The sequence below is a fragment of the Rattus rattus genome, chromosome 4 (genome assembly GCF_011064425.1).
Source record: "Rattus rattus isolate New Zealand chromosome 4, Rrattus_CSIRO_v1, whole genome shotgun sequence".
Taxonomy (NCBI): domain Eukaryota; kingdom Metazoa; phylum Chordata; class Mammalia; order Rodentia; family Muridae; genus Rattus; species Rattus rattus.
In genome coordinates, this window is record NC_046157.1 from 140,086,408 (window position 1) to 140,108,305 (window position 21,898).

The 21,898-nt window shown below is 37.1% G+C and overlaps 1 protein-coding gene across 13 annotated transcripts in view; it reads left to right on the forward strand.

Moving 5' to 3' along the window:
• Kansl1l (KAT8 regulatory NSL complex subunit 1 like) overlaps positions 1 to 21,898 on the forward strand; it is a 105,755-nt gene that overhangs the window by 39,699 nt on the left and 44,158 nt on the right. For 10 of the 13 annotated variants that reach the window (XM_032901265.1, XM_032901269.1, XM_032901270.1 and 7 more), the window contains exons 3-5: positions 3,103 to 3,244; positions 8,854 to 9,051; positions 9,496 to 9,617. In XM_032901265.1, the coding sequence (XP_032757156.1) occupies positions 3,103 to 3,244; positions 8,854 to 9,051; positions 9,496 to 9,617 (462 nt within the window). The remainder of the gene's footprint in view (positions 1 to 3,102; positions 3,245 to 8,853; positions 9,052 to 9,495; positions 9,618 to 21,898) is intronic. The other 3 variants (XM_032901272.1, XM_032901273.1, XM_032901279.1) reach the window with 1 other exon arrangement.

Sequence of the window (21,898 nt, forward strand, 5' to 3'; positions counted from 1 at the left end):
TCATCAACTTCATATTCAAGTCAATTGAATGTTAACAAGAAAATTTGCTAACTGAAGCAACATGTAATGAAAGAAGTTGAAAAATGTCCTTTGCTTCCCTTATGGACTCTGCCATAATGATCTTCTCTAATTTTAAATTTTAAATGAACTTTACCCACTTCATCTTATTTATCTTCTCTTGTCGGTCCAAACTATTTTCAGATTGTTTTAGTCAAAATAGATTATGACTAATAAGTAATAGGTTAAGCTCATAATCTCACTGCTTTAACATAGAAGAAATCTACCGTGGTTTATGCTTTGGGATGTCCCCCACTCTCTAGTGTGGTTTCATAGCTTTTCTATCTGCACCAGTGGATTTGAAGGTCCTCGGGTAGATGAAATGATGGTTTTCCTCAGAGCCTGTTGGTCAGTAGTAGTCACGTGGCTCCAACCTCAGTAAAGAGAAGGCTCTGTGAAACAGTGGTAGCATGTGAGGGATTTGGAGGCTACAATTTGTACACCAGTGATATCTTCCTTGTTTCTTGTCATGTCTCGTGGCTTTAGTAGCAGCACTGCTTGAGGAAATAATTTTGTTAGTACTTTCTAGTCACTTCCATTGTGCACTAAATTATTAATCTCACCTGTACAAAGTTGTGTTTGGTATGGCTCTTGCTTTACTCTCTAAACTTCATGATAGGCATTTAGTACTAAGAAATATTAACTCTATAAAATGAATTTTAAATATGTATGTACTCTTACTTTTTTTAAAAGTACAAAATTATAATTTTGACTATAAACTGAAAATGTAAATATGTCTAGAGAAACACTGCTGCATATGGTGTCATCATTCATATTACAACAATTAAAATCTTTTAGAAATGGCTTTTTAGAAACACTGATATAATGTCCTATTATATTTACGAAATTCTATATAGCAAAGTTAGAATAATTGCCTTACTTATCTGAAAGAAAATTGTCTCTTCAGTATCTGTTCTGGCTGAGTTTATATGAACATTCCATCATAAAGTTATTATTATTGTTTTAAAGACAGAGTTTCCCTATGTAGCTCTGGTTGTTTTGCAACTCACTATGTAGACCAGGGTGCCCTTGAACTCAGAGTTATCAGCCTGCCTCTGTCCCCTAACTGCTGGGATAAAAGGCATGTGCTACATGCCTGACCTATTTTGTTTGATTTGTTTTGTTTCCATTATACATTTTTTAAATTTTTAGAGTATTTTTGGCTTCACAGGAAGACAGTAAATATCAGAATTCCTATCTCCACAAATTCACATCCATACCAATTACCATCATTTATGAACCTATATTGATTTGTTATCACCTGTGATTATTATTATAGATCATTGTGGTATACATTCTATGATCTTGAAAATATACCTTTCAGATATTTTTAAAATATTCATATATATTTCTATTACATAGTTGAGTTATATTTTCAATTTTTGGTGATATTTTCCCCTTGGCAGTCTGTTAATTTCCTTCCTTCCCTTATTCTCCACTCTTCTTTTCCTGCCATACCATGTATAATTGCAATTATTTTTCTAGCTTATCCATTTATACTTTTTTCATGAAATAATTCATTTGTAGTCTCAAAAACTACAGCTTCTTAGAGAGTTCTGCTAAAAGAAGAACTAATAGGCTTCAACATACATGAAAGTAGAGGTCTTTATAAATTCTTTGTTCTTTGTATTGTGGAGCATAGTGTAGCGGGAAACAGAGGAACAGGAAACAAAAATAATAAAGGGATGCACCATCCCATACCAGCACCGGTTGCTCTTTGGCCCCAGTGGTCTCGTTGCCTTTGTTACTAGCCCCATGTAGACACCGCCAATCTCGCCGCTCTCTTGTTGTGGACTCTGCTCACATTCCCAGCCAGACTCAGCAGACTCTCTGGCCCAGAGCTCTCAAAGTGTCTCCACCCAACTCTCTAAGTTCCCTTGGTGGGTCGCTACCAGGCCAGCCCCACACATCCAAATTCCACATGTCCTGTACATTTCTCTTGAACCCAGTTGAGTCCTGGGTGAAGGAAAACACCACTCAAATTTAGTTTAGAATCAACAGGTAACTCAATCTCTGGGCACAACTACTAATATCCTAATTAGTAAGCCATAACTAATTAAATCCTCTGATGGCAGATCGGCAATCTAATGGGGGACTTCTAATTCCTTACATCTTCTATGCCAGCTCTCTCTGCCCCAAAAGGCCCAAGTTCCTCTTCTCCTCTCTTCCCACCTCTGACCTGTCTCGCCTACTCCTTGCCCAGTGATTGGTCCTCTGAAATCTTTATTCATTAGGGGAAGGTCCTTGCCACAGCACAGTCATTAAGTTTTTTAACAAGATGTTTATCTTAAAAAGCAACTGAAGACATGCATTCAAAATAATTATTTGAAATGTAAAGTCTGATCATGGTGGTACAGGACTTTAATCCAGAATTTGGGAGTCAGAGGCAGTATAGTTCTATGAGTTTGGGGCTCAGCCTGGGTCCAGGCCAGCCAAGGTATGCATTGAGATACTTTTAAAAGAAAGAAAGAAAGAGAGGGAGGGAGGGAGGGCATTAAGAGAAAGAAATGCAGCAGAGGATTAAGTTTTTGTAAATTATTGTCAATGTGTTTAATTTTGAGTTTTAGGTAATTAGTAATATGATACTTATATTGTACCAAGTAAGCATTACGTAGTAAAGCACACTAGAGCTCATTAAATGAATTTAGGTATACTTCACATGGGTTCTCTTGTTCTTGACATCCACTTTTACATGTAAAATGCGTACGGAACAGATGTTACGGGATGTTGGAGTTGTCATCCTTGCTTTCTTTCCTGAACTGGTTCATTCCCCATGAAAGCCCTTAGCATTAGTAGCATATTAAATTACAGAGGGATTATCCTACTGTTGGGTACATCATATTGACAAAAGCCAAGCATTTGTGTAGGAGAAAGGTAAGGAATCAAATTTCCTTTGAGAAGAAATCAATCTGCCATTTCCTTGATGTAGTGTACATGTCTTCTAAAAGAAATTACATTTTATGAAACTCATCAAGGAAGTTATTTAGCATTCTGAAAATCTGACTGACTTTGTGCTTTGACTAACAGTGTTTGTTTTGTTCTCAGCAACTCCAGTACTGAATGGAAGTGGCTTATAGACAGAGCGCAGGTTGGCAGCCGATGGACTTGGCTTCAAGCTCAGATTTCAGAGCTGGAATACAAAATCCAGCAGCTAACAGATATTCACAGGCAGATTCGTGCCTCCAAGGTATTGTCAGTGCTGCTTTATTTTTGTTAAAATTGTTGCCTGTATAATGTCTTCACATAAAATAATTATTGTTTCATGAAAGTAGCTAGTTAAGATTTTCAAACATTAATTTATTTTTAAAATTTTTATTATTTTTTATTTTTTATTGGATATTTTTTATTTACATTTCAAATGTTATTCCCTTTCCCTGTTTCCTGGCCATAACCCCCTATCCCATCCCCCTGCCCTTCTTCTATGAGGGTATTTCCCCTCCACATCCTCCCTCCCCACCCTCACTGACATTCCCCTGCACTGGGGAGTCCAGCCTTGGCAGGACCAAGGGCTTCTCCTCCCATTGGTGCCCCATCAAGTCAATTCTCTGCTACCTATGCAGCTGGAGCCCTGGGTCAGTCCATGTGTAGTCTTTGGATAATGGTTTAGTCCCTGGGAGCTCTGGCTGGTTGGCATTGTTGTTCTTACGGGGTTGCAAGCCCCTTCAACTCCTTCATTCCTTTCTCTAATTCTTCCAATGGGGGTCCCGTTCTCAGTTCAGTGGTTTGCTGCTAGCATTCACCTCTGTTTTTGACATGCTCTGCCTGAGCCTCTCAGGAGACAGCTATATTAATATAGGCTCCTGTCAGCATGCACTTCTTGGCTTCATCAATATTACCTAGTTTGGGTGGCTGTGTATAAATGGGCCAAACATTAATTTCTTAGAATTAATATTGCTTTTCTTAAGCATATATATATACATTATATATACGTATATATACATATATATATAAAGATCATTTGATAATACTTTTAAACAATTGAATTTCAACTAATAGAAATGATATACATTTAAAAAATTTTGTCAAATGTATATATAACACAATTTTTCATTGTATTCATTTTTATGTGTACAAGGTAATAGTATTAAGTATTTTAGTAATATCAGGCATACATTTTCTTTCTATTCCTTTTCTTTTTTTCCTCTTTTTCCTCTTTGTGTAGCCCTGGCTGTCTTGGAAGTCACTTTGTAGATCAGGCTGGCCTGAATTTATAGAGCTCTGCCTGCCTCTGCCTTCAGAGTGCTGGGATTAAAGGCGTGCATCACTGCTTGCCTGGTCTCTTTAGGACTGGAAACTATACCCATTAAACGATGACTACCCAGTTTTCCATGTCAAAAATCTTAATAACTATGTCTGTTTACAGGGGAAACATAATAATACCCAGCTTATTTGTGACTGGCTATCTTATAGCCCTTGATCCTTCCATTTTGTGGACATTGAAGTGCATTCTTGAATTTCCTTTCTGAAAGCTGAATAGTTGTGTATTTATCACACTTTGTGTATCCATTGATCCAGTGACAGATGTGTATGTTGCCTGCATGCTAGGAATAAAGGGAAACATTGATCTCTTCAGAGTCCTTTTTTCAGTGAAACAGAATGTATGCCTTTAGTCACAGCACATGTGAAAGGGAGGCAAATGGACTTGAGTTCAAGGTCTCCCTCCCTACACAATGAGTTCCAAGCCAGTCAGGGCTTAATGACTGTGTGACCCTTTTTGAGAAACAAACCCAAAACAAACCAAAACCAAAAAAAAAAAAAAAAAAAAAAAAGGCACTCATTTAATTCTTTTGGTTATACATCCAGAAATGAAACTATAGGATTGTATGACAATTCTATTTTTAATTGTTAATGAACTATAGTATACGGTAGTTCCAGTATCTCTAAGTTGTGGCCAACATTTTGGTTTTTTGCCCTTTTTTTAAATGATAATAATACTGAATGTCAATGGAATCTCTTTTCAATTGGTTTATATTTCCTTAATATTAATGATATTTAACATATTTTTAGTTTATTGGTTATTTGTATATAGTCTCTGGAATATCTCATATCTTTCCTCTTTTGTTTGCTGTCTTTTTACTTTATTTATGTTATTTTTATGCAGTCTCTTTTATCTATTCTATTTTTATCTGTGCCTTTGGTGTTATGTTTTCTTCAAGAGTCTTCTAGTGAGTTATTTGGTCTATTTTGAGTTAATTTTGGTATTTAGAGTTAGTTCTTTTGCATGTAAATCTCCAGTTTTCCCTGGCCCATTAGTTGAAAATTCAGACTTTGCTTTCTCTGTTGAAAGGTTTTGACACCATTCTCAAAACTCATTTGACCATATATGCAAATATTTTATTTCTCTGTTCTTTGTTCTATTGCTCTATATGTCTGTACATTTAGACTACTATTATACTATTTTGATTATTCTAGTCATTTTAGAATCAAGGAGTCTATCTTCCAGTGTTTGGTTTATGTTTTATTTCCATTTCCTAGCCATCATGAATAGAACAGCAGTGAACACAGCCAGACAAATGTCTGTGGAGGAGGATGCTGAGTCCTTTGGGCATATGCCAAGGGGTGCTATAGCTGGTCATACAGTAGATTTATTTTTAACCCTTTGACAGTCCTCTACACCGATTTCAACAGTACCTGTACCCATTTGCAATACCCTCAGCAGTAAATAAGAGTCCTTTCCCCTCATCTCTTCCAGCATTTGATGTGGGTTTTTTTGTTGATCCTTGCCTCTTTCATTGGGATCAGATGAAATCCCAGTTTTTTTTTTTTTTTTATTTAGACTTCCCTAATTGCTATGGATGATGAACAGTTTTTGAGATATTTCTTAGTAATTTTTTCCTTCTTTTAAAAACTCTCCATGTCCCAGGCCCATTTTTGAATGGGTAAACTTTTCTTGACTCTCTATTTTTTTAAGTTCTTTTATGTTCTGGATATTAAACCCTAGTCAGATGTATAGCTAGTGAAAATTCTCTCCCATTCTGTGGTCTTCCTCTTCACCTGGCTGTTTCTTTAGCTGTGCAGAGGCTTTTTACTTTCGTGAAATCTCACTTTACAATTGATGCCTTGCTTCTTGAGGAAAATGGAGCCCTATTCAGGAAGTGCTTTCCTACACCTAATCACGTAGGGCCCTGCCTATGTTTTCTTCTAGTAGTTTCAGAGTTTGGGATTTCAGGTTTGGTCTTTGATGCACTTAGAGTTTTCATGCAAGGTGATAAAAAAATGGGTCTAATTTCATTCTTCTGCTTGTGGTCATCCAATTTCCTCAGAACTATTTGAAGAGACGATTTCTTTTCTTTCTTCCAGTATGTGTTTTTGGTCTTTTTGTCAACTATTAAGTGGCTGAAGTTAGATGTGCTCATGTTTGGGTCTTTGAATTTTTGTTCCATTGGCCCTCCCTTTTTTTTGTATGCCAATATGTTGTTTTTACTGTGGCTCTGTAATTTATCTCAAGCCTGGAGTTGTAATCCCTGTAGCATTGCTCTTTTTTGCTTGGAATTGTTTTGGCTAGTTGGGATCTTTGTGATTCCATACGAAGTTTAGAATGCCCTTTTCTGTTTCTGTGAGGAATGAAATTGGGATTTTGATTTGGAGTAAACTAAATCTATAAATATATTTTTGCAGAACTGTCATTTTCACAATGTTAGTTCTTCCCATTTTCTAATGTCTATCTCTTCTTTTCCCCAGAGGTTTAAAGTTTTAATTATAGAAGTTCTTCATTTCCTTGGCTTGGCTTACTCCTATAAATTCTCTGAGGCTATTGTGAATGAGAGTGTGTCCATGGTCATCTTCCTTGTATGTTTGTTTGTTCTTGTATTTTGTGCAAGTTGATCTGTATCCTGACATGTTGTTGAAGTTTATTGTTTCTAGAAAGTTGCTGATAGACTTTTTAGGATCTCTAATATATAGTATCATATATCACCTGCAAAATGGATAGTTTTACTTCTTTCCATATTTGTATTGAATTTTCAAAAAAATTTTTATTCTTATTTTGAGCTTTAACTTCTGTGGCTCAACATATGGCCTTTTGTGGAAAATGTACAATGCATATGGTGCTGTTGGATAGTTCTAGGCATGTCTGCTTTGGTTGCTATTAGCCAGGAATATGTTTTTCTATCAAATTCAGTTTATCATATCATTGGATTTAGACTAGACAGGTTCACATTTATACATGTTTTCATCCATTTGTGCTAATTACTGACTTCTAGTTGGTGAATTTAATCCATTTATAATCAAAGTAATTAATTATAAGTATCTACTTTGGACATCTTACTGTTTGTTTTCTGAATGTTGTTAAACTTTTTTTGTAACTCATTTCTTATACTACTGTATTTGTTTGTTTGTTTGTTTGTTTGTTTATTTATTTTAATCGTATTTTGTACCTTATTGGCTGATCTGGAAGTTGATATGTAGATCAGGTAGGCCTTGAATTTACAGACATTCTTTTGTATCTGTCTCCCAAGTATTGTGAGTTAAAAGATTTGTAGCAGCACCATGCCTGGATTTACACTAAAATGTAGTTATTTTGTGTATATACTATAGTTATTTTCTTTGTGGTTACTTCTTGAGATTGCTTCTAATTTTACGAAATTTCAGCATTCTAATTTGAGTTTATAATAGTACAACTTCAACAAGATTAAAAATTTTCTTCCAGTATCCAAGGTTTATGTCTGTTTTGCAACAAAACAAAATTAATGATTCTTTTAAATACTGATCTCTTAAATAACAATAGAAGACATAGGTGGAATCGCAAACCATTACTGTGTGTAGTACTGCTTGCTTTTATAATTCTCATGTATTTGCTTTTATGTGCTTTTATTTCCAACATTTCTTTCTTTTCTCAAAAATATCAATCATTGCCTTGATTTTCTCCTCTCCTCTATTAATTTTCTCCTGACGTCTTTATGTTGCTATCTTTTCTCTGTAGGTAATGTTGATTTCCTTACTTCGTTTATCTGTTTGAGGCCTCTTTCAGGTCATTGATCATTTTTTAGGTCTTAATCTAAAATTTTATCTTTTAAGTTTTGAGTTTAGTAGATTTGGTGGTTGTTATTGTTTTGGAGTTATTAGGTTTTTGATTCTGTCTTTCTATGTTCACTATTGGCTTGGATCTCTCTTCTGGTTTGGGGTATCTTTTCTGGTTATTTGAATACCCCTGTACATTCAGTCCCCAGCTGTACCTTTTGATATAGCCCCCTTTTCCTTTTTCCTTCCCTCTGCAGGTGGGTAGGTGAAACTGTTTGGTTTGTCTTTCTTTGTTTCAGACTATTACTTGTTTCTCTGTTATTTTTAGTGTTGTTACTACTTTTTTTTTTTTTTTTTTTTTTTGTGGATTTCCAAAACTCTTTCCCCTTTTTTCTCTTTGGATTATGGCCTTTTAGTTATCTACTTACTTTTACTTATTTTTTTTAAATCTTGGAATGGTATAGACACACAGAGGCAGTTTCCATTCTACCATCTTTCCTTAGAGTCTAATCACACAGGATATAAAATAAGGTGTTTTTATTTTTTTCATTTGTGTGTATGTGTGTGTGTGCACATGTGTGCCACACACATAGGCCAGAAGAGTCTGTTGGATGCCCTGGAGCTAGTTGTGGAGTTGGAGACTGCACACACAGGTGCTGGGATCCAAACTAGTTCCTCTGAAAGAATAAATAGTACACGTTCTTTACTACTGAGCCACCTCTCCCTTCCCAGTCAGCCAGTTTTTAAAGACATATAAACTATATTTTCAGTTCTACATCTTATGTTTCCTATGAGGATAGTAGGATGTGATCACTTTTACTGTTTTTTACCCCCTAGGGGATAGTGATCTTAGAAGAATGTCAGCTTCCAAAAGACATTTTGAAAAAACAAATACAGTTTTCAAACCAAGCAGTTTCATTAAACACTTCAGTGAATTCTCAGGTTTCCCAGAGGAGTGAAGAGCCTTTACCAGAACATGATTTTGAGATGTCACCAAGCAGCCCTACACTACTTCTTCGAAACATAGAGAAACAGGTAAGTAGAGTCCCTGCGTTATGAAATAACTTTAGATACATTTTTGCTCCTTAAACTGTTTGGCAAGGTTTAGATATCAAATGTTCCTCCAAAAGTCACATGTATTCAGCATTAGTTTCTAGGTCATAATCCCAACCCTTGAGAGGTGATCGGGGTCATTTAGATTCTGAGCAGATTAACCCATAGATGTGAGGTCTTCTTGGAGAAAGTAGACCAATGGGAACACATAAAAAAAAAACAAAAAAAAAAAAAACAAAAAAAAAAAAAACAAAAAAAACCAAACAAGCACTATGGCTAAATAGGCTTCATTTTAGTATGCAAGAATGCTTCAGTATATGCAAATCAGTAAATACAATATAGTAGAGCATATAAGGACTCTCAGGACAGCAACACAGGGTCTTAATGATGCTTAGCCATACTAAAGTGTTAACTGTTTCTTTGTAGAGTGCACAGTTGACTGAGATCATTAACAGTTTGATTGCCCCTCTCAACTTGTCTCCAACTTCATCACCCCTCTCTTCTAAATCCTGTAGCCACAAATGTCTGGCTAATGGCATTTCCAGAAGGTAGGTGTTACTTGAATAGTTTCGTTTCTGAATTTGGCTTATTTTATTTTGATTTTGTTGATCTATACTTAATACAGCCATTTTTCTTCTACTTAAGGACTACAAGAGTATAATCAGTAGTTCATAGGTACAGTTTTAGACAAAAAAGTTCATAGAATTAATGCAGTTATAAAACCTTTCCTTGAGGAAGTGTATTTCTAGGATTTTAATGCTTCTAAAACTCACATCAGTGATGTATTTAGCTGCAGATGTACTGCCTTATTGATATTACTTCTGTTTTGTATCTTTTCCCTTGATCTCCAGTTCATTGTAACTTTAAAAAAAAGACCCTAGATCTAGGTGAGCACACATCACCATAATTTTACATTGATTTTTATATCAGTAATCATATTAGTTATATTGAAAGCTTTCTGATATAGCAAAGAGGGAAATGCCTATCCTGATAGAAATCATATTAAGTAGCTACTCTGTTCTCAAATGACATTGGTGAAATAGGTCTTAAGTAAAAATTTTCTTTAATTTTTCTGATTATTTTGAAAGTATATTTTAAAATATCTCTCTAGTTTTCTTTGTGCTGTCATTTATCCCTGGCTCTATTATTAAAATAATTTTCCACTGGTTTTACTTACTTTTTGAGTGTCATTCTTTGTATCATTGAGGCTTTACTTGGAATGAAAGACTTGTTGGTTGTACAGGACAGCAAGAATTCTCATTTACAAGAATCCTGGTTTGGGGGTTCACAATGAAAGTCAATTACAAGTTGATGCTCATAAAATGATGAATGAATCTTTTTTCAGGCTAGTACATTTTCTATGTTATTTTGCTTATCTAAACTATACTTATTGCCATGACTATATTACTGAATACATATGTATATATGTTTCACATATAATCTACAAATATTTGATGCTAATATGGCAGTAGTATGTAACTATGCACTGGTATATAATCTTGAACAAAACTGGATCTGGGCTCTGCCCTTGTGGTAGAGTAGACGGCAGTTGAGGAAATAAATGATGCTACCTTAATCATTCAGATGAATACATAATTTTAAATGCTGATAAAATGTTCTAAAGAAAATTTTGATTCCTAAAAATGTTATTTTGGAGTCAGAAAGGCATGGTAGCCTCCCTCCAATCCTAGCATTTGGGAGGCTGAGGCAAGAGGATTGTAGTTCAAGGCCGGAATGACTTATACAGTGAGACCGTGTCTTAAAAAACAGACTGAGATGGCTCAGTGGGCGAGAGCACAAACTGCTCTCACATAGGATCTGAAGTTGGTCCCCAGCATCTAAACGGAATGGCTCTCAATATCCTGTAATTGCAGCTCCATGGACTCTGCTAGTCTCTTCTGGACTCCACAGGCACCTGTACTAATATTAATATGTTCACATACTGTCCCAAGATACAGTCACATATATCCACATCGGTAAAGAGAAGACCGAAACCAAACACAAAACTTGGAGTTAAAAAGTTCAGCTAATGCCAGTTTAACTAGCTAGTAGCATCATAACCTTGCATATTTTTTTATATTACTGGAAGAGCATAGTCAAATAAGCATGAGATTGCACTTCTTTCATCCTACCCACCTGCAAAGCTCACCAGCATGGCAAGAGCTGGAGATAAGGGTCAGTTGTAGCACATTTGCTTAGCATGAAGTACAGTTACTACTACTAGAAGAAAATACATGAGAACAGTCAAGTTATTTCATGAGTTATCATGAATATCAGCTAACAATTGACATTTGTTTTGTTAATGTTTTTACATACTTATTTTTTGTCTTCTGTTTTGGATTTTATATAAGCTTAAGAATAGTAGGGTTTCTTTGGTTTGTCTTATTGCGACTTTTGTTGTTTTAGTTTGAACACCTCGATCAGCAAGTGACATATTATGAACAGGAATTAACACTGAATGTTTGAAACATTTGTTGGTCATCTTTAGTCTAGGAAAAATACCTGAGATGATAAGCTTTGACCTAGGGTGTGCTTATCTTGGCTTGCAGTTTTAGAGGTTCACTGTCAGTTGGAGGCTGGCAATGAGGCAACACACCATGGCAAGCATATTTGGGAGAACAAAACACCCTACTCATCAGGAACCAGGAAACAAAAAGGAAGACAAAGAGTCTGGGTTCTCAAGAACCCTTCTTAAGGCCATAACTCTTGCGACTCAAGAACCCCTCTTACTATTAGAGGTTCTAGCTCCCCCTGCTCCCTCAATGCCAGCCTGTTTATCAGCATGTAGACAGTGGGTAGACCCAGGATGCAGACCATGCCAATACGCTTTGCACGTTCTTACAGATAATTGACATAATTGAAAAGTGTTGGGGGTAGGCTATCCATATACCTCAGTTGATACAATGTAGCCTGCTTGAGGTTCTAGGTTCCTTTCCCAGTGTGAGATAAACTGGATGTAGAGGTCACATTTGCTATTGTAGCACTGAGCAAGTTGGGGCAGGAGGATCAGGGTTATGATATTCCTCTGGGATGTAGTAGACCTTGTATCCAAATTTAAAGAGAGAGAGAGAGAGAGAGAGAGAGAGAGAGAGAGAGAGAGAGAGAGAGAGAGAGAGAGGTTGAGAGGTTGAGAGATTGAGAGAGATTGAGATTATTTTAATTCTGAAATAGTCACATCAGTATCCTGTGGCTCTCATGCCTACCTCCTTCAGTTTTGCTTCCCATCTAGTTTGCCTCTGGATTAGAGCATACAAAAAGTGGTACTGGAGAGATGGCTTAGCATTTACCAGAGCTTGCTCGCCTATCATGGGGATTAGGTTTCCTGATTTTAACACACATGTGGAGTAGCTCATAAATGCCTGTGACTCATATACTTGAGATCCTTTTCTTCTCTCCATAAGCATTCAAACACATATGTATACACACATATACATACTTCAAAAGAAAAATCTCAAAGAAAATGAGAAATTCAAAGCAGAAGAAATATCTATACCGTAGTAAGAAATTCTAAAGAGAGAGAATGCTTCTCAAATGTGAGTAAGCAAGCTGGGCTGCAGACCTTGAAACCTCTTTTGGTTCATGGAGGACTTCTGTGAGTTTTAGCTGCATTCTCTGTAGCTGAAGTTATATAAGGAATCTCACAAGTAAAGTGTTCCAGTCACCTAAAAGTCTACTCATTCTAGCTTTACAGCACATATCATAATTTTGCATATTATGGAAGAATTTTAAAAGTTTAGCCATTCTTTTAGGATAATTTTTGGGGTCAAATAAAGCTTACTATTTATGATATATTTTAAAACACTTTAGATCACTTTTATATGTACTTGATGACCTTTTCTCATGTTGTCTTCAAATTCACTGTTGCTTTCTGGGGATGGTATCTGTACATTTGTTACTCATTGATTCCTAACTCATTTATTTAAGGGCATCATCTGAGAGTAGCATAATTGTAATTATTGTTTTTACCTTTAATCATGGCACTAAGAACCAAATAAGTATGATTAAGTCTCCAAAAAAAATTGGAGCATTACATTCTGTCAGTGAGGTGGTTATACATTTTTAGAACTGTTATTCTGAAATGAACATACGATGCTCTAAAGAGATCCTTGGATATTATCTCTGAGAACATAAATTTCTATCTGAAATAAGGTCCAAATTTTGTGGTTTATTTTTTAATCTTAATGAGTTCCATAATGGGGTATGAAATTAAATCCTAGTGAATTATTGCCATACTGTTTATTTTCACTAATGGTAATTATCTCATGTAAATTCAACCATTCCTTCTAATTGTGTGTCATAAGTTAAAAGCCAAGGTTTGTTGTCAAAACAATCACAATATAAAGTAATAATTTTACCATAGGGATGTTTTCAGTAGTTGTTTCTCAATTATAAGAGTGTTGTTTGATAGTAGTGTTTCCTGAGTCAGTGCTTTCTATAGAACATTGGATGCTGATGGATAACAGTAATCACATTAGTGAGATGTATGATGCCAACGGGGAAATAACCCTTCCCTGCTGTGTTCTTAGAGAGTAGTGCCAGTAGGAGTTATCTTCATTTATAAAATGGCTTCTTTTCCTTTTCATTTCTAATGATGTAAGTGTAAAATATATCTTTATCCAGGGGAAATTACTGGTATACTATTAAAATTATGTCTAGAAATTATGTAATTATATGAGAATAGTTTTGTTTTACACCATTAATTGGCAAAATGAGAATAAAAAATTATTATACAGTGATTTCCTAGAAAAATATTTGAGGAATATACAGCAAAATGTTAATGAAAACAATACTTCATTTAGAAGGCAGGGTTTGAAGTGTCTTTTATTTTTTGTGGTGGTACATGTGGGTACCCATGTGTCCATGTGGCCAGGATGTCTATAGATGTCAGAGGACAACTCGGGTTGGCTTTCTGGTACCTCCCACCTTTTGAGAACGGAATCTTTACTAGGTTGACCTAGTTTGCAAGGACAGGCCTGTGTTCTGTTGTCATGCTATTGCTGGGCTTATAGCACGTTACACCAAACTCCTCACAAGGTTTCTGAGCAATACAGACTCCTTATCTAATGCTTGTGAAGCTGGCTCCCTATTTCCTTAACCCCCCCTTTTCTTTGTGTGTATTATTTCCAAATATTCTTTAAGATAGAAAACCCTAGCTTTTTCTGAACAGAGATAAGAAATAATGTTTGTCTGGCAATCACTGGTTTTCTGCTCTGAGTATTTGTTTTGTTGTCATGCTTTTAAGATGTCCTTTTTTTTTTCATCTTTATTAACTTGAGTATTTATTATTTACATTTCAATTTTTATTCCCCTTCTCAGTTTCCGGGCCAACATCCCCCTAACCCCTCTCCCTCCCATTCTCTGTGGGTGTTCCCCTCCCCATCCTCCCCCCATTACCGCCCTCCCCCCAAGAATCACTTTCTCTGGGGGTTCAGTCTTGGCAGGACCAAGGGCTTCCCCTTCCACTGGTGCTCTTACTAGGCTATTCATTGTTACGCATGCAGTTTTTCTTTTTAATTATCTTTAATCTTTTTTTATAGTCCAGTTGCTATCCTCCTCCTGGTCTGTCCTCCTACAGTTCCTCAGCCCATTCTTCCTTCCCCATCTCCAAGAGAATGTCCCCACCCCCCACTCTCCTACTCCCTATACCACCCAGCCAGGTCTCTCTACTACCTGGGGCCACAAGTCTCTCTAGGGTTAGGTGCATCTTTTCTTGATGAGGCCAAACCAGGCAATCCTCTGCTGTATATGTGTTGGGGGGGGGGTGGCGGGAGGCGGGGGAACTTGTACCAGCTAGTATATGCTGCTTGGTTGGTGACACAGTGTCTGAGATATCCCAGCGGTCCTGGTTAGTTGAGACTGCTGGTCTTCTTAAGGGGTTAACCTCCTCCTCAGCTTCTTCCAGCATTTCCCTAATTCAACCACAGGGGTCCCTAAGATTTCAGTCCATTGATTGGGTGTAATTTATTGCTTCTGTCTCCATCAGCTGCTTATTGGGCTTCTCTGCAGCTGTGCTAGGCTCCTGTCTGTAAGCACACCATAGCATCAGTAGCGACAGGCCTTGTAGCCTCCTCTTGAGATGGAGCCCAATTTGGGCCAGTCATTGGACCTCCTTTCCCTCAGCGTCCTCCATTTTTATCCCTGCAGTTCTTTTAGACAGGAACAATTCTGGATCACAGTTTTTGACTGTGGGATGGCAACCCCATCCCTTCACCTGATGCCCAGTCTTTCTACTGGAGGTAGAGTCCACAAGTTCCCTCTCCCCACTGTTGGGCATTACATCTAAGGTCCCTCCCTTGAGTCCTCAGAGTTTCTCACCTACCAGGTCACTGATACATTCTAAAGAGTCCCCCACCTCCCATGGTTGCATATTTCCATTCTGATGGCCCTCAGGGCTTCACTCCTGTTCCCCCTCCAATACTTGATCTTGTTCTTTTCCCCTCTCCCTTTCCTTCCCACCCAGGTCCTTCTCTCCCTCTGATCCCCCATGATGGCTTTCTTGAATGGACCTTGAATTCCTGATCTTTCCTAGACTTTTAACATGAAGGGGTGCTGAATTTTGTCAAATGTTTTCTCAGTGTCTAATGAGATGATCATATGGTTTTTTTGAGTTTAGTTATGTAGTGGATTACATTGATAGATTTCTGTATATTGAACCATCCCTGCATCCCTGGGATGAAGCCTACTTGATCATGATGATCATTTTGATGTGTTCTTGGATTTGGTTTGAGAGAATTTTACTGAGTATTTTTGCATTGATATTCATAAGGGAAATTGGTCTCAAGTTCTCTTTCTTTGTTGGGTCTTTATGTGGTTTAAGTATAAGCGTAATTGTGGCTAGATGAATTGGGTAGTGTTCCTTCTGTTTCTATTTTGTGGAATGGTTTGGACAGTATTGGTTATGAGGTCTTCTATGAAAGTAGGATAGATTTCTGCATTAAACCCTCTGGTCCTGGGCTTTTTTTGGTCAGGAAACTTTCAATAACTGCTTCTATTTCTTTAGGAGTTATGGGACTATTTAGATGTATCAGCTACTGATTTAAATTTGGTACCTGGTATCTGTCTAGAAAATTGTTCGTTTCCTCCATATTTTCCAGTTTTGTTGAATATAGGCTTTTGTAGAAGGATCTTATGATTTTTTTAATTTCTTCAGATTCTGTTGTTATGTCTCCCTTTTCATTTCTGATTTTGTTGATTTGGATCCTGTCTCTGTTAGTCTGGCTAAGAGTTTATCTATCTTTTTGATTTTCTCAAAGAACCAGCTCCTGGTTTTGTATAGTTCTTTTTGTTTCTATTTGGTTGATTTCAGCCTGAGTTTGATTATTTCCTGCCTTCTACTCCTCTTGGGTGTATTTGCTTCTTTTTTTCTAGAGCTTTTAAGTGTGCTGTCAAGCTGCTAACATATGGTCTCTCTTGTTTCTTTTTGGAGCCACTGAGAGCTTTGAGTTTTCCTCTTAGTATTGCATTCATTGTGTCCCATAAATTTGGGTATGTTGTGTCTTCATTTTCATTAAATTCTAAAACGTATTTAATTTCTTTATTTCTTCCTTGACCAAATTATCATTGAGTGATGTTCAACTTCCATGTGTATGTGGGCTCTCTGTTGTTTTTGTTGTTATTGAAGACCAGCCTTAGTCTATGGTGATCTGATACGATGCATGGGATTATTTCTATCTTCTTGTATCTGTTGAGGCCTGTTTTATGACAGATTGTATGGTCAGTTTTGGAGAAGGTACCATGAGCTGCTAAGAAGAAGGTATATTCTTTTGCTGTAGGATGAAATGTTTTATAGATATCTGTTAAATCTATTTGGTTCATAGCTTGTTTGTTTCTCTGTGTTTCTGTTTCCCTGTTTCTGTTTCCCTAATTTGTCCATTGATGAGAATGGGGTGTTGAAGTGTCCTTGTATTATTGTGTGAGTTGCAATTTGTGGCTTGAGTTAAAGCTCATTGAGTTAAACTGTATTAAAGTAAGGTTTCTTTTATGAATGTGGGTACCCTTACATTTGGAACATAGATATTCAGGAGTGAGAGTTCATCTTGGTGGATTTTTCCATTTATGAATATGAAGTGTCCTTCCTTATCTTTTCTGAAAACTTTTGGTTGAAAGTCAAATTTATTCAATATTAGAATAGCTACTCTATCTTGTTTCTTGGGACCATTTGCTTGGAAAATTGTTTTTCAGCCTTTTACATTGAGGTAGTGTCTGTCTTTGACCCTGAAGTGTGTTTCCTGTATGCAGCAAAATGCTGGGTCCTCTTTACTTACCCATTCTGTTAGTCTATGTCTTTTTATTGGGGAATTGAGTCTCCAATTGATTTCAAGAAATATTAAGGAATAATGATTGTTGTTTCCTGCTATTTTTGTTATTAGAGGTAGAATTATGTTTGTGTGGCTCTCTTATTTTCTCCCAAGAAGATTACTTTCTTGCTTTTTCCCTCCTTGTGTTGGAATTTCCAGCTATTATCCTTTGTAGGGCTGGATTGTGGAAAGATACTGTGTAAATTTGTTTTTTTCATGGAGTATCTTGGTTTCTCTATCTGTGGTAATTGAGTTTTCCTGGATATAATAACCTAGGCTGGCATTTGTGTCCTCTTAGGGTCTATATGACATCTGCCTAGGATCTTCTGGCTTTCATAGTCTCTGGTGAGAAGTCTGGTGTAATTCTGAGAGGTCTGCCTTTATATGTTACTTGACCTTTTTCCCTTAGTGCTTTTAATTTTTTTTTTCTTTGTGCATTTGTTGTTTTGATTATTATGTGTTGGGAGAAATTTCTTTTCTGGTCCAATCTATTTGGAGTTCTCTAGGCTTCTTGTATGTTCATGGGCATCTCTTTCTTTAGGTTGGGGATATTTTCTTCTATAATTTTGTCAAAGATATTACTGGCCCTGTTAGTTGGGAATCTTCCCTCTCATCTATACCTATTATCCTTAGGTTTGATCTTCTCATTGTGTCCTGGATTCCTGGGTATTTTGTGTTAGGAGCTTTTTGTCTTGTAAGTTTCTTTGATTGTTGTGTCCATGTTTTCTATGGTATCTTCTGCCCCTGAGATTCTCTCTTCTACATCTTGTATTCTGTTGGTGGTGCTTGCATCTATGACTCCTGATCTCTTTCCTAAGTTTTCTATCTCCAGGGTTGTCTGCCTTTGTGATTTCTTTATTGTTTCTATTTCCATTTTATCCTTTACCTGTTTGGTTGTGTTTTCCTGTAATTCTTTAAGGGATTTTTGTATATCCTCTTTAAGGGTCCTATGTTGTCCTGTATTCTTTAAGGGAGTTATTTATTTCCTTTTTAAAGTCCTCTATCATCATCATGAGATGTGATTTTAAATCCAATTGTTGCTTTTCCATTGTGTTTTGATATCCAGTATTTTCTTTGTTGGGAGAACTGGGCTCTTATGATGCCAAGGAGTCTTGGTTTCTGTTGCTTAGCTTCTCGTCCTTGCCCATCGCCATCTGATTGTCTCTGCTGTTAGCTGGCCTTGCTGTCTCTGACAGTTGCTTTACCCTCCTGTAAAGCCTGTGTGTCAGCACTCCTGGAGACCAGCTTTCTTCTAGCAGGATCTGGTACAGAGAGCTGTGTCACCAGGGTTAGCTTTGGGCACAGGCAGAAACCAGAAGGATCCTGTTCCAGACTGTTCCTCGGTTGGTTCCTGTGTCTAGAGGTCTCCAGGTGGTTCTTCTGCTCTCAGGTGTGTCAGCGGTCCTGGTGACTGGCTTTCAGCTTTGGGTGCATGCAGAGACATGTTGGTTCCTGTGTCTGGAGGTCTCCAGGCGGGTTCCTCTTGGGCTAGGGATGTGAGCAGCAGTGGTGGTCTCCCCTGAGCTCTCAGGATTGTCCACACTTCTGAGAGTCCAGCTTCCTTCCCCATGGGATTTGGGTACAGAGAGCTGTGGGCCTAGTCGAGCTCCAGGAACAGGCAGAAATCAGAAGGCAATGTCCTTGTTCTTAATAGCTGAGTAATATTTCATTGTATAAATGAACCACATTTTCTGTATCCATTCTTCCATTGTGGGACATTTGGGTTGTTTCCAGATATGGCTATCACACATAAGGCTACTATGGAAATAGTGGAGCACGTGCCCCTGTGGCATGGTGGGGTATCTTTTGGGTATATGACCAAGAGTAGTATATCTGGGTGTTTGGATAGATCTTTTTCCAATTTTCTGAGGAACCTAAGACTGATTTCCAGAGTGGTTGTTCCAGTTTGCAAGCCCACCAGCAATGAAGGATTGTTCCTCTTTCTCCACATACCAGCATGTGTTGTCACCTGAATTTTTTATCTTAGTCATTCTGACTGGTGTAAGGTAGAATCTCAGGGTTTTTTTTTTTTAATTGCATTTCCCTGATTATTAAGGACTTTGAACATTTCTTTAAGTGCTTCTCAGCCATTTGAGAGTACTCTGTTGTGAATTCTACACTCATTTTTCTTTGACTGGGTTGTTTTGGTTTTTTTAAGGTTAGCTTCTTGAGTTCTTTATATATTTTGGGTATTAGCCCTCTTTCAGATGTGGGGTTCATGAAGATTTTTCTCAATTTGTAGGTTGCTGATTTGTCCTATTGACTATTATGTCCTTTGCCTTACAGAAGCTTTTCAGTTTCATGAGGTCCCATTTATCAATTTTTGATCTTAGACCCTGAGCCATTGGAGTTGTTTAGGAAATTTCTCCTTCCCCATGCCAATGAATTCAAGGCTCTTTCCTACTTTCTCTTCTATTACATTCAGTGTATAAAGCTCAAGTCCAAGTGGTTTAAGACATACTCTTTAGGCAAGCAATGTAGTGCATGCCTGTTGTTCCTCACCATGGGGAATAGTAAGTTTGAGGCCAGCTTTGGTTTATATAGTAAAAGCTTTTCTCACAAACAACTACAAAAAGAAATAAAAGGTCTCATTTGAAGGTAATATTCAGGGAGAAATAACTATAATAATCTGTTTCTTTTTTTCTCCATGGAACATAGAAATCCACCTATTTCTAGAATTAATTTTCTCAATGTTTTGCTAACTCTGCTAAATTATTTCTGACATGATTGTTCACTCCAGAAATATTTTAAGTGGAGACTGCTATTTTAACACTAAACAGTTTTGTATATTTCTGTGATACTCTTTTTATATTTTGGTACCTTGTTCTTGAGTTTCTGAACCTTCTAACTCTACTTCTCAAATACACAGCATATTTTATTATTGTCATGAAGTTCCTAGTCACATTCAACATTTCATTCTTAAGATAATCTTGTTTTTTAAAATTTATTCATTTTTATTTTTACACACAAGATTTTATTTCCTTCCTGGTCCACCCTCTGACTATTCCACATTCCATACCTCTTCTCAGATCCCCCTAATCTCCCTGAGGATATCCCTACCCCACCCCCACTGCCAGACCTCTAAATTCCCTGGGGCCTCCAGTCTCTTGAAGGTTAGATGCATCTTTTGCGGTAGTATGTATTGGGGGCCTCATATCAGCTGGCGTATGCTGTGCCTGGTTGGTGATCCAGTGTCTGAGAGATCTCAGGGTCCAAGTTAATTGAGAGTGCTAGTCCTCTTATAGGGTTGCCCTCCTCGTCAGCTTCCTCCAGCTAAATAACTTTTTACTGATTTGTGAGTTTCATATCATGCACCCCAGTGCTATTCATCTCTGTCCCCTCATATCTTCCCTCTGCCCTTGTAACCTCCTCCCCCAAGTAAAAACCACACACACAAAACAACACAAAGTATTGAAAACATCTTGTGGAAGCTGTAGTATTACAGCGTGTCCCACAGAATCTCTCTCTATCTAAACATCTGCACTTTCAAATGTTGTTTGTAATGAGACACTGGTCTAGTTCTAGATGTCTGGCTCTTGCCTGCTGCAGATAAGTGAGAGCAGGGACACTGGCCAGCTCAGCTACCAGCCAGGCTAGGACTGAGTTTGCCCACCCTAAGGTCTACATCATGTGTAAACTGTTGTGGCAGGATCTCCACGACACTGGGCAACAGCAGTATAACTGGGAGGAGTCCTGGTGAGGAGCCACTATTAAGTTAATCTTTTCATGATTAATTTCTCAGGATAGTTAAGTCTCCTAAGTCGTTTTTTCTCAGTAGCCATGTTTAAAAATGTTTGAAACCATAATACAAAATTAAAAGAGAGAGAGTTTATTTATTTTGTACTGTGTCTTACACATTCTAAGCAAGTGTTGTAACTGATAAACATCCTAGGCTCTTCCTCTTCCCCCTTTTCATTTTTTTAAGACGGGTTTCTCTGTGTAGTTTTGGCTGGCTATCCTGGAACTCACTCTGGAGACCAGGTTGGCCTCGAACTCAGAGAGTCTGTCTCTACCTCCCAAGTGTGGATACTTTTTTTTTTTTTTTACTTTTTAAACTTCTGGAACTAGATCAAGTGTTTGATAGTCTTGACACTAACTTATTGGGCTTTATACTTAAAAATAATTATCTGTACCTTTTATATTTTAATGTAGGGTCTTATTAAGTTGTCTAGGCTGGTCTTTTGCTTATTCTATATCCCAGGCAGGCCTAAACTTATAGTTCAGTTCATTGCCGAGGCTTCTTGAGTACCTAGCATTACTAACCTGTGTCATTTGAGACTGGCAAAAGAATGTAGGTGACAGTTTTTCTGTTATTACTAATTGCTATGGATATCACTGAAATATTTGTATTAGTTACCATTTTCCCTTTTTAATTCTTGTTTTTGTTTCCATTGATATAGACTATTCAGGTTTCTTTGTAACTTTTTGTTTTCCGATTACTTGTACAAGCTTTCTTGATTTTTTTGTTTCATTCACTCTAGAAGAATATTTTTATGGTAGCTGTAATATGATTCAAAAGCAATAATGCTGTT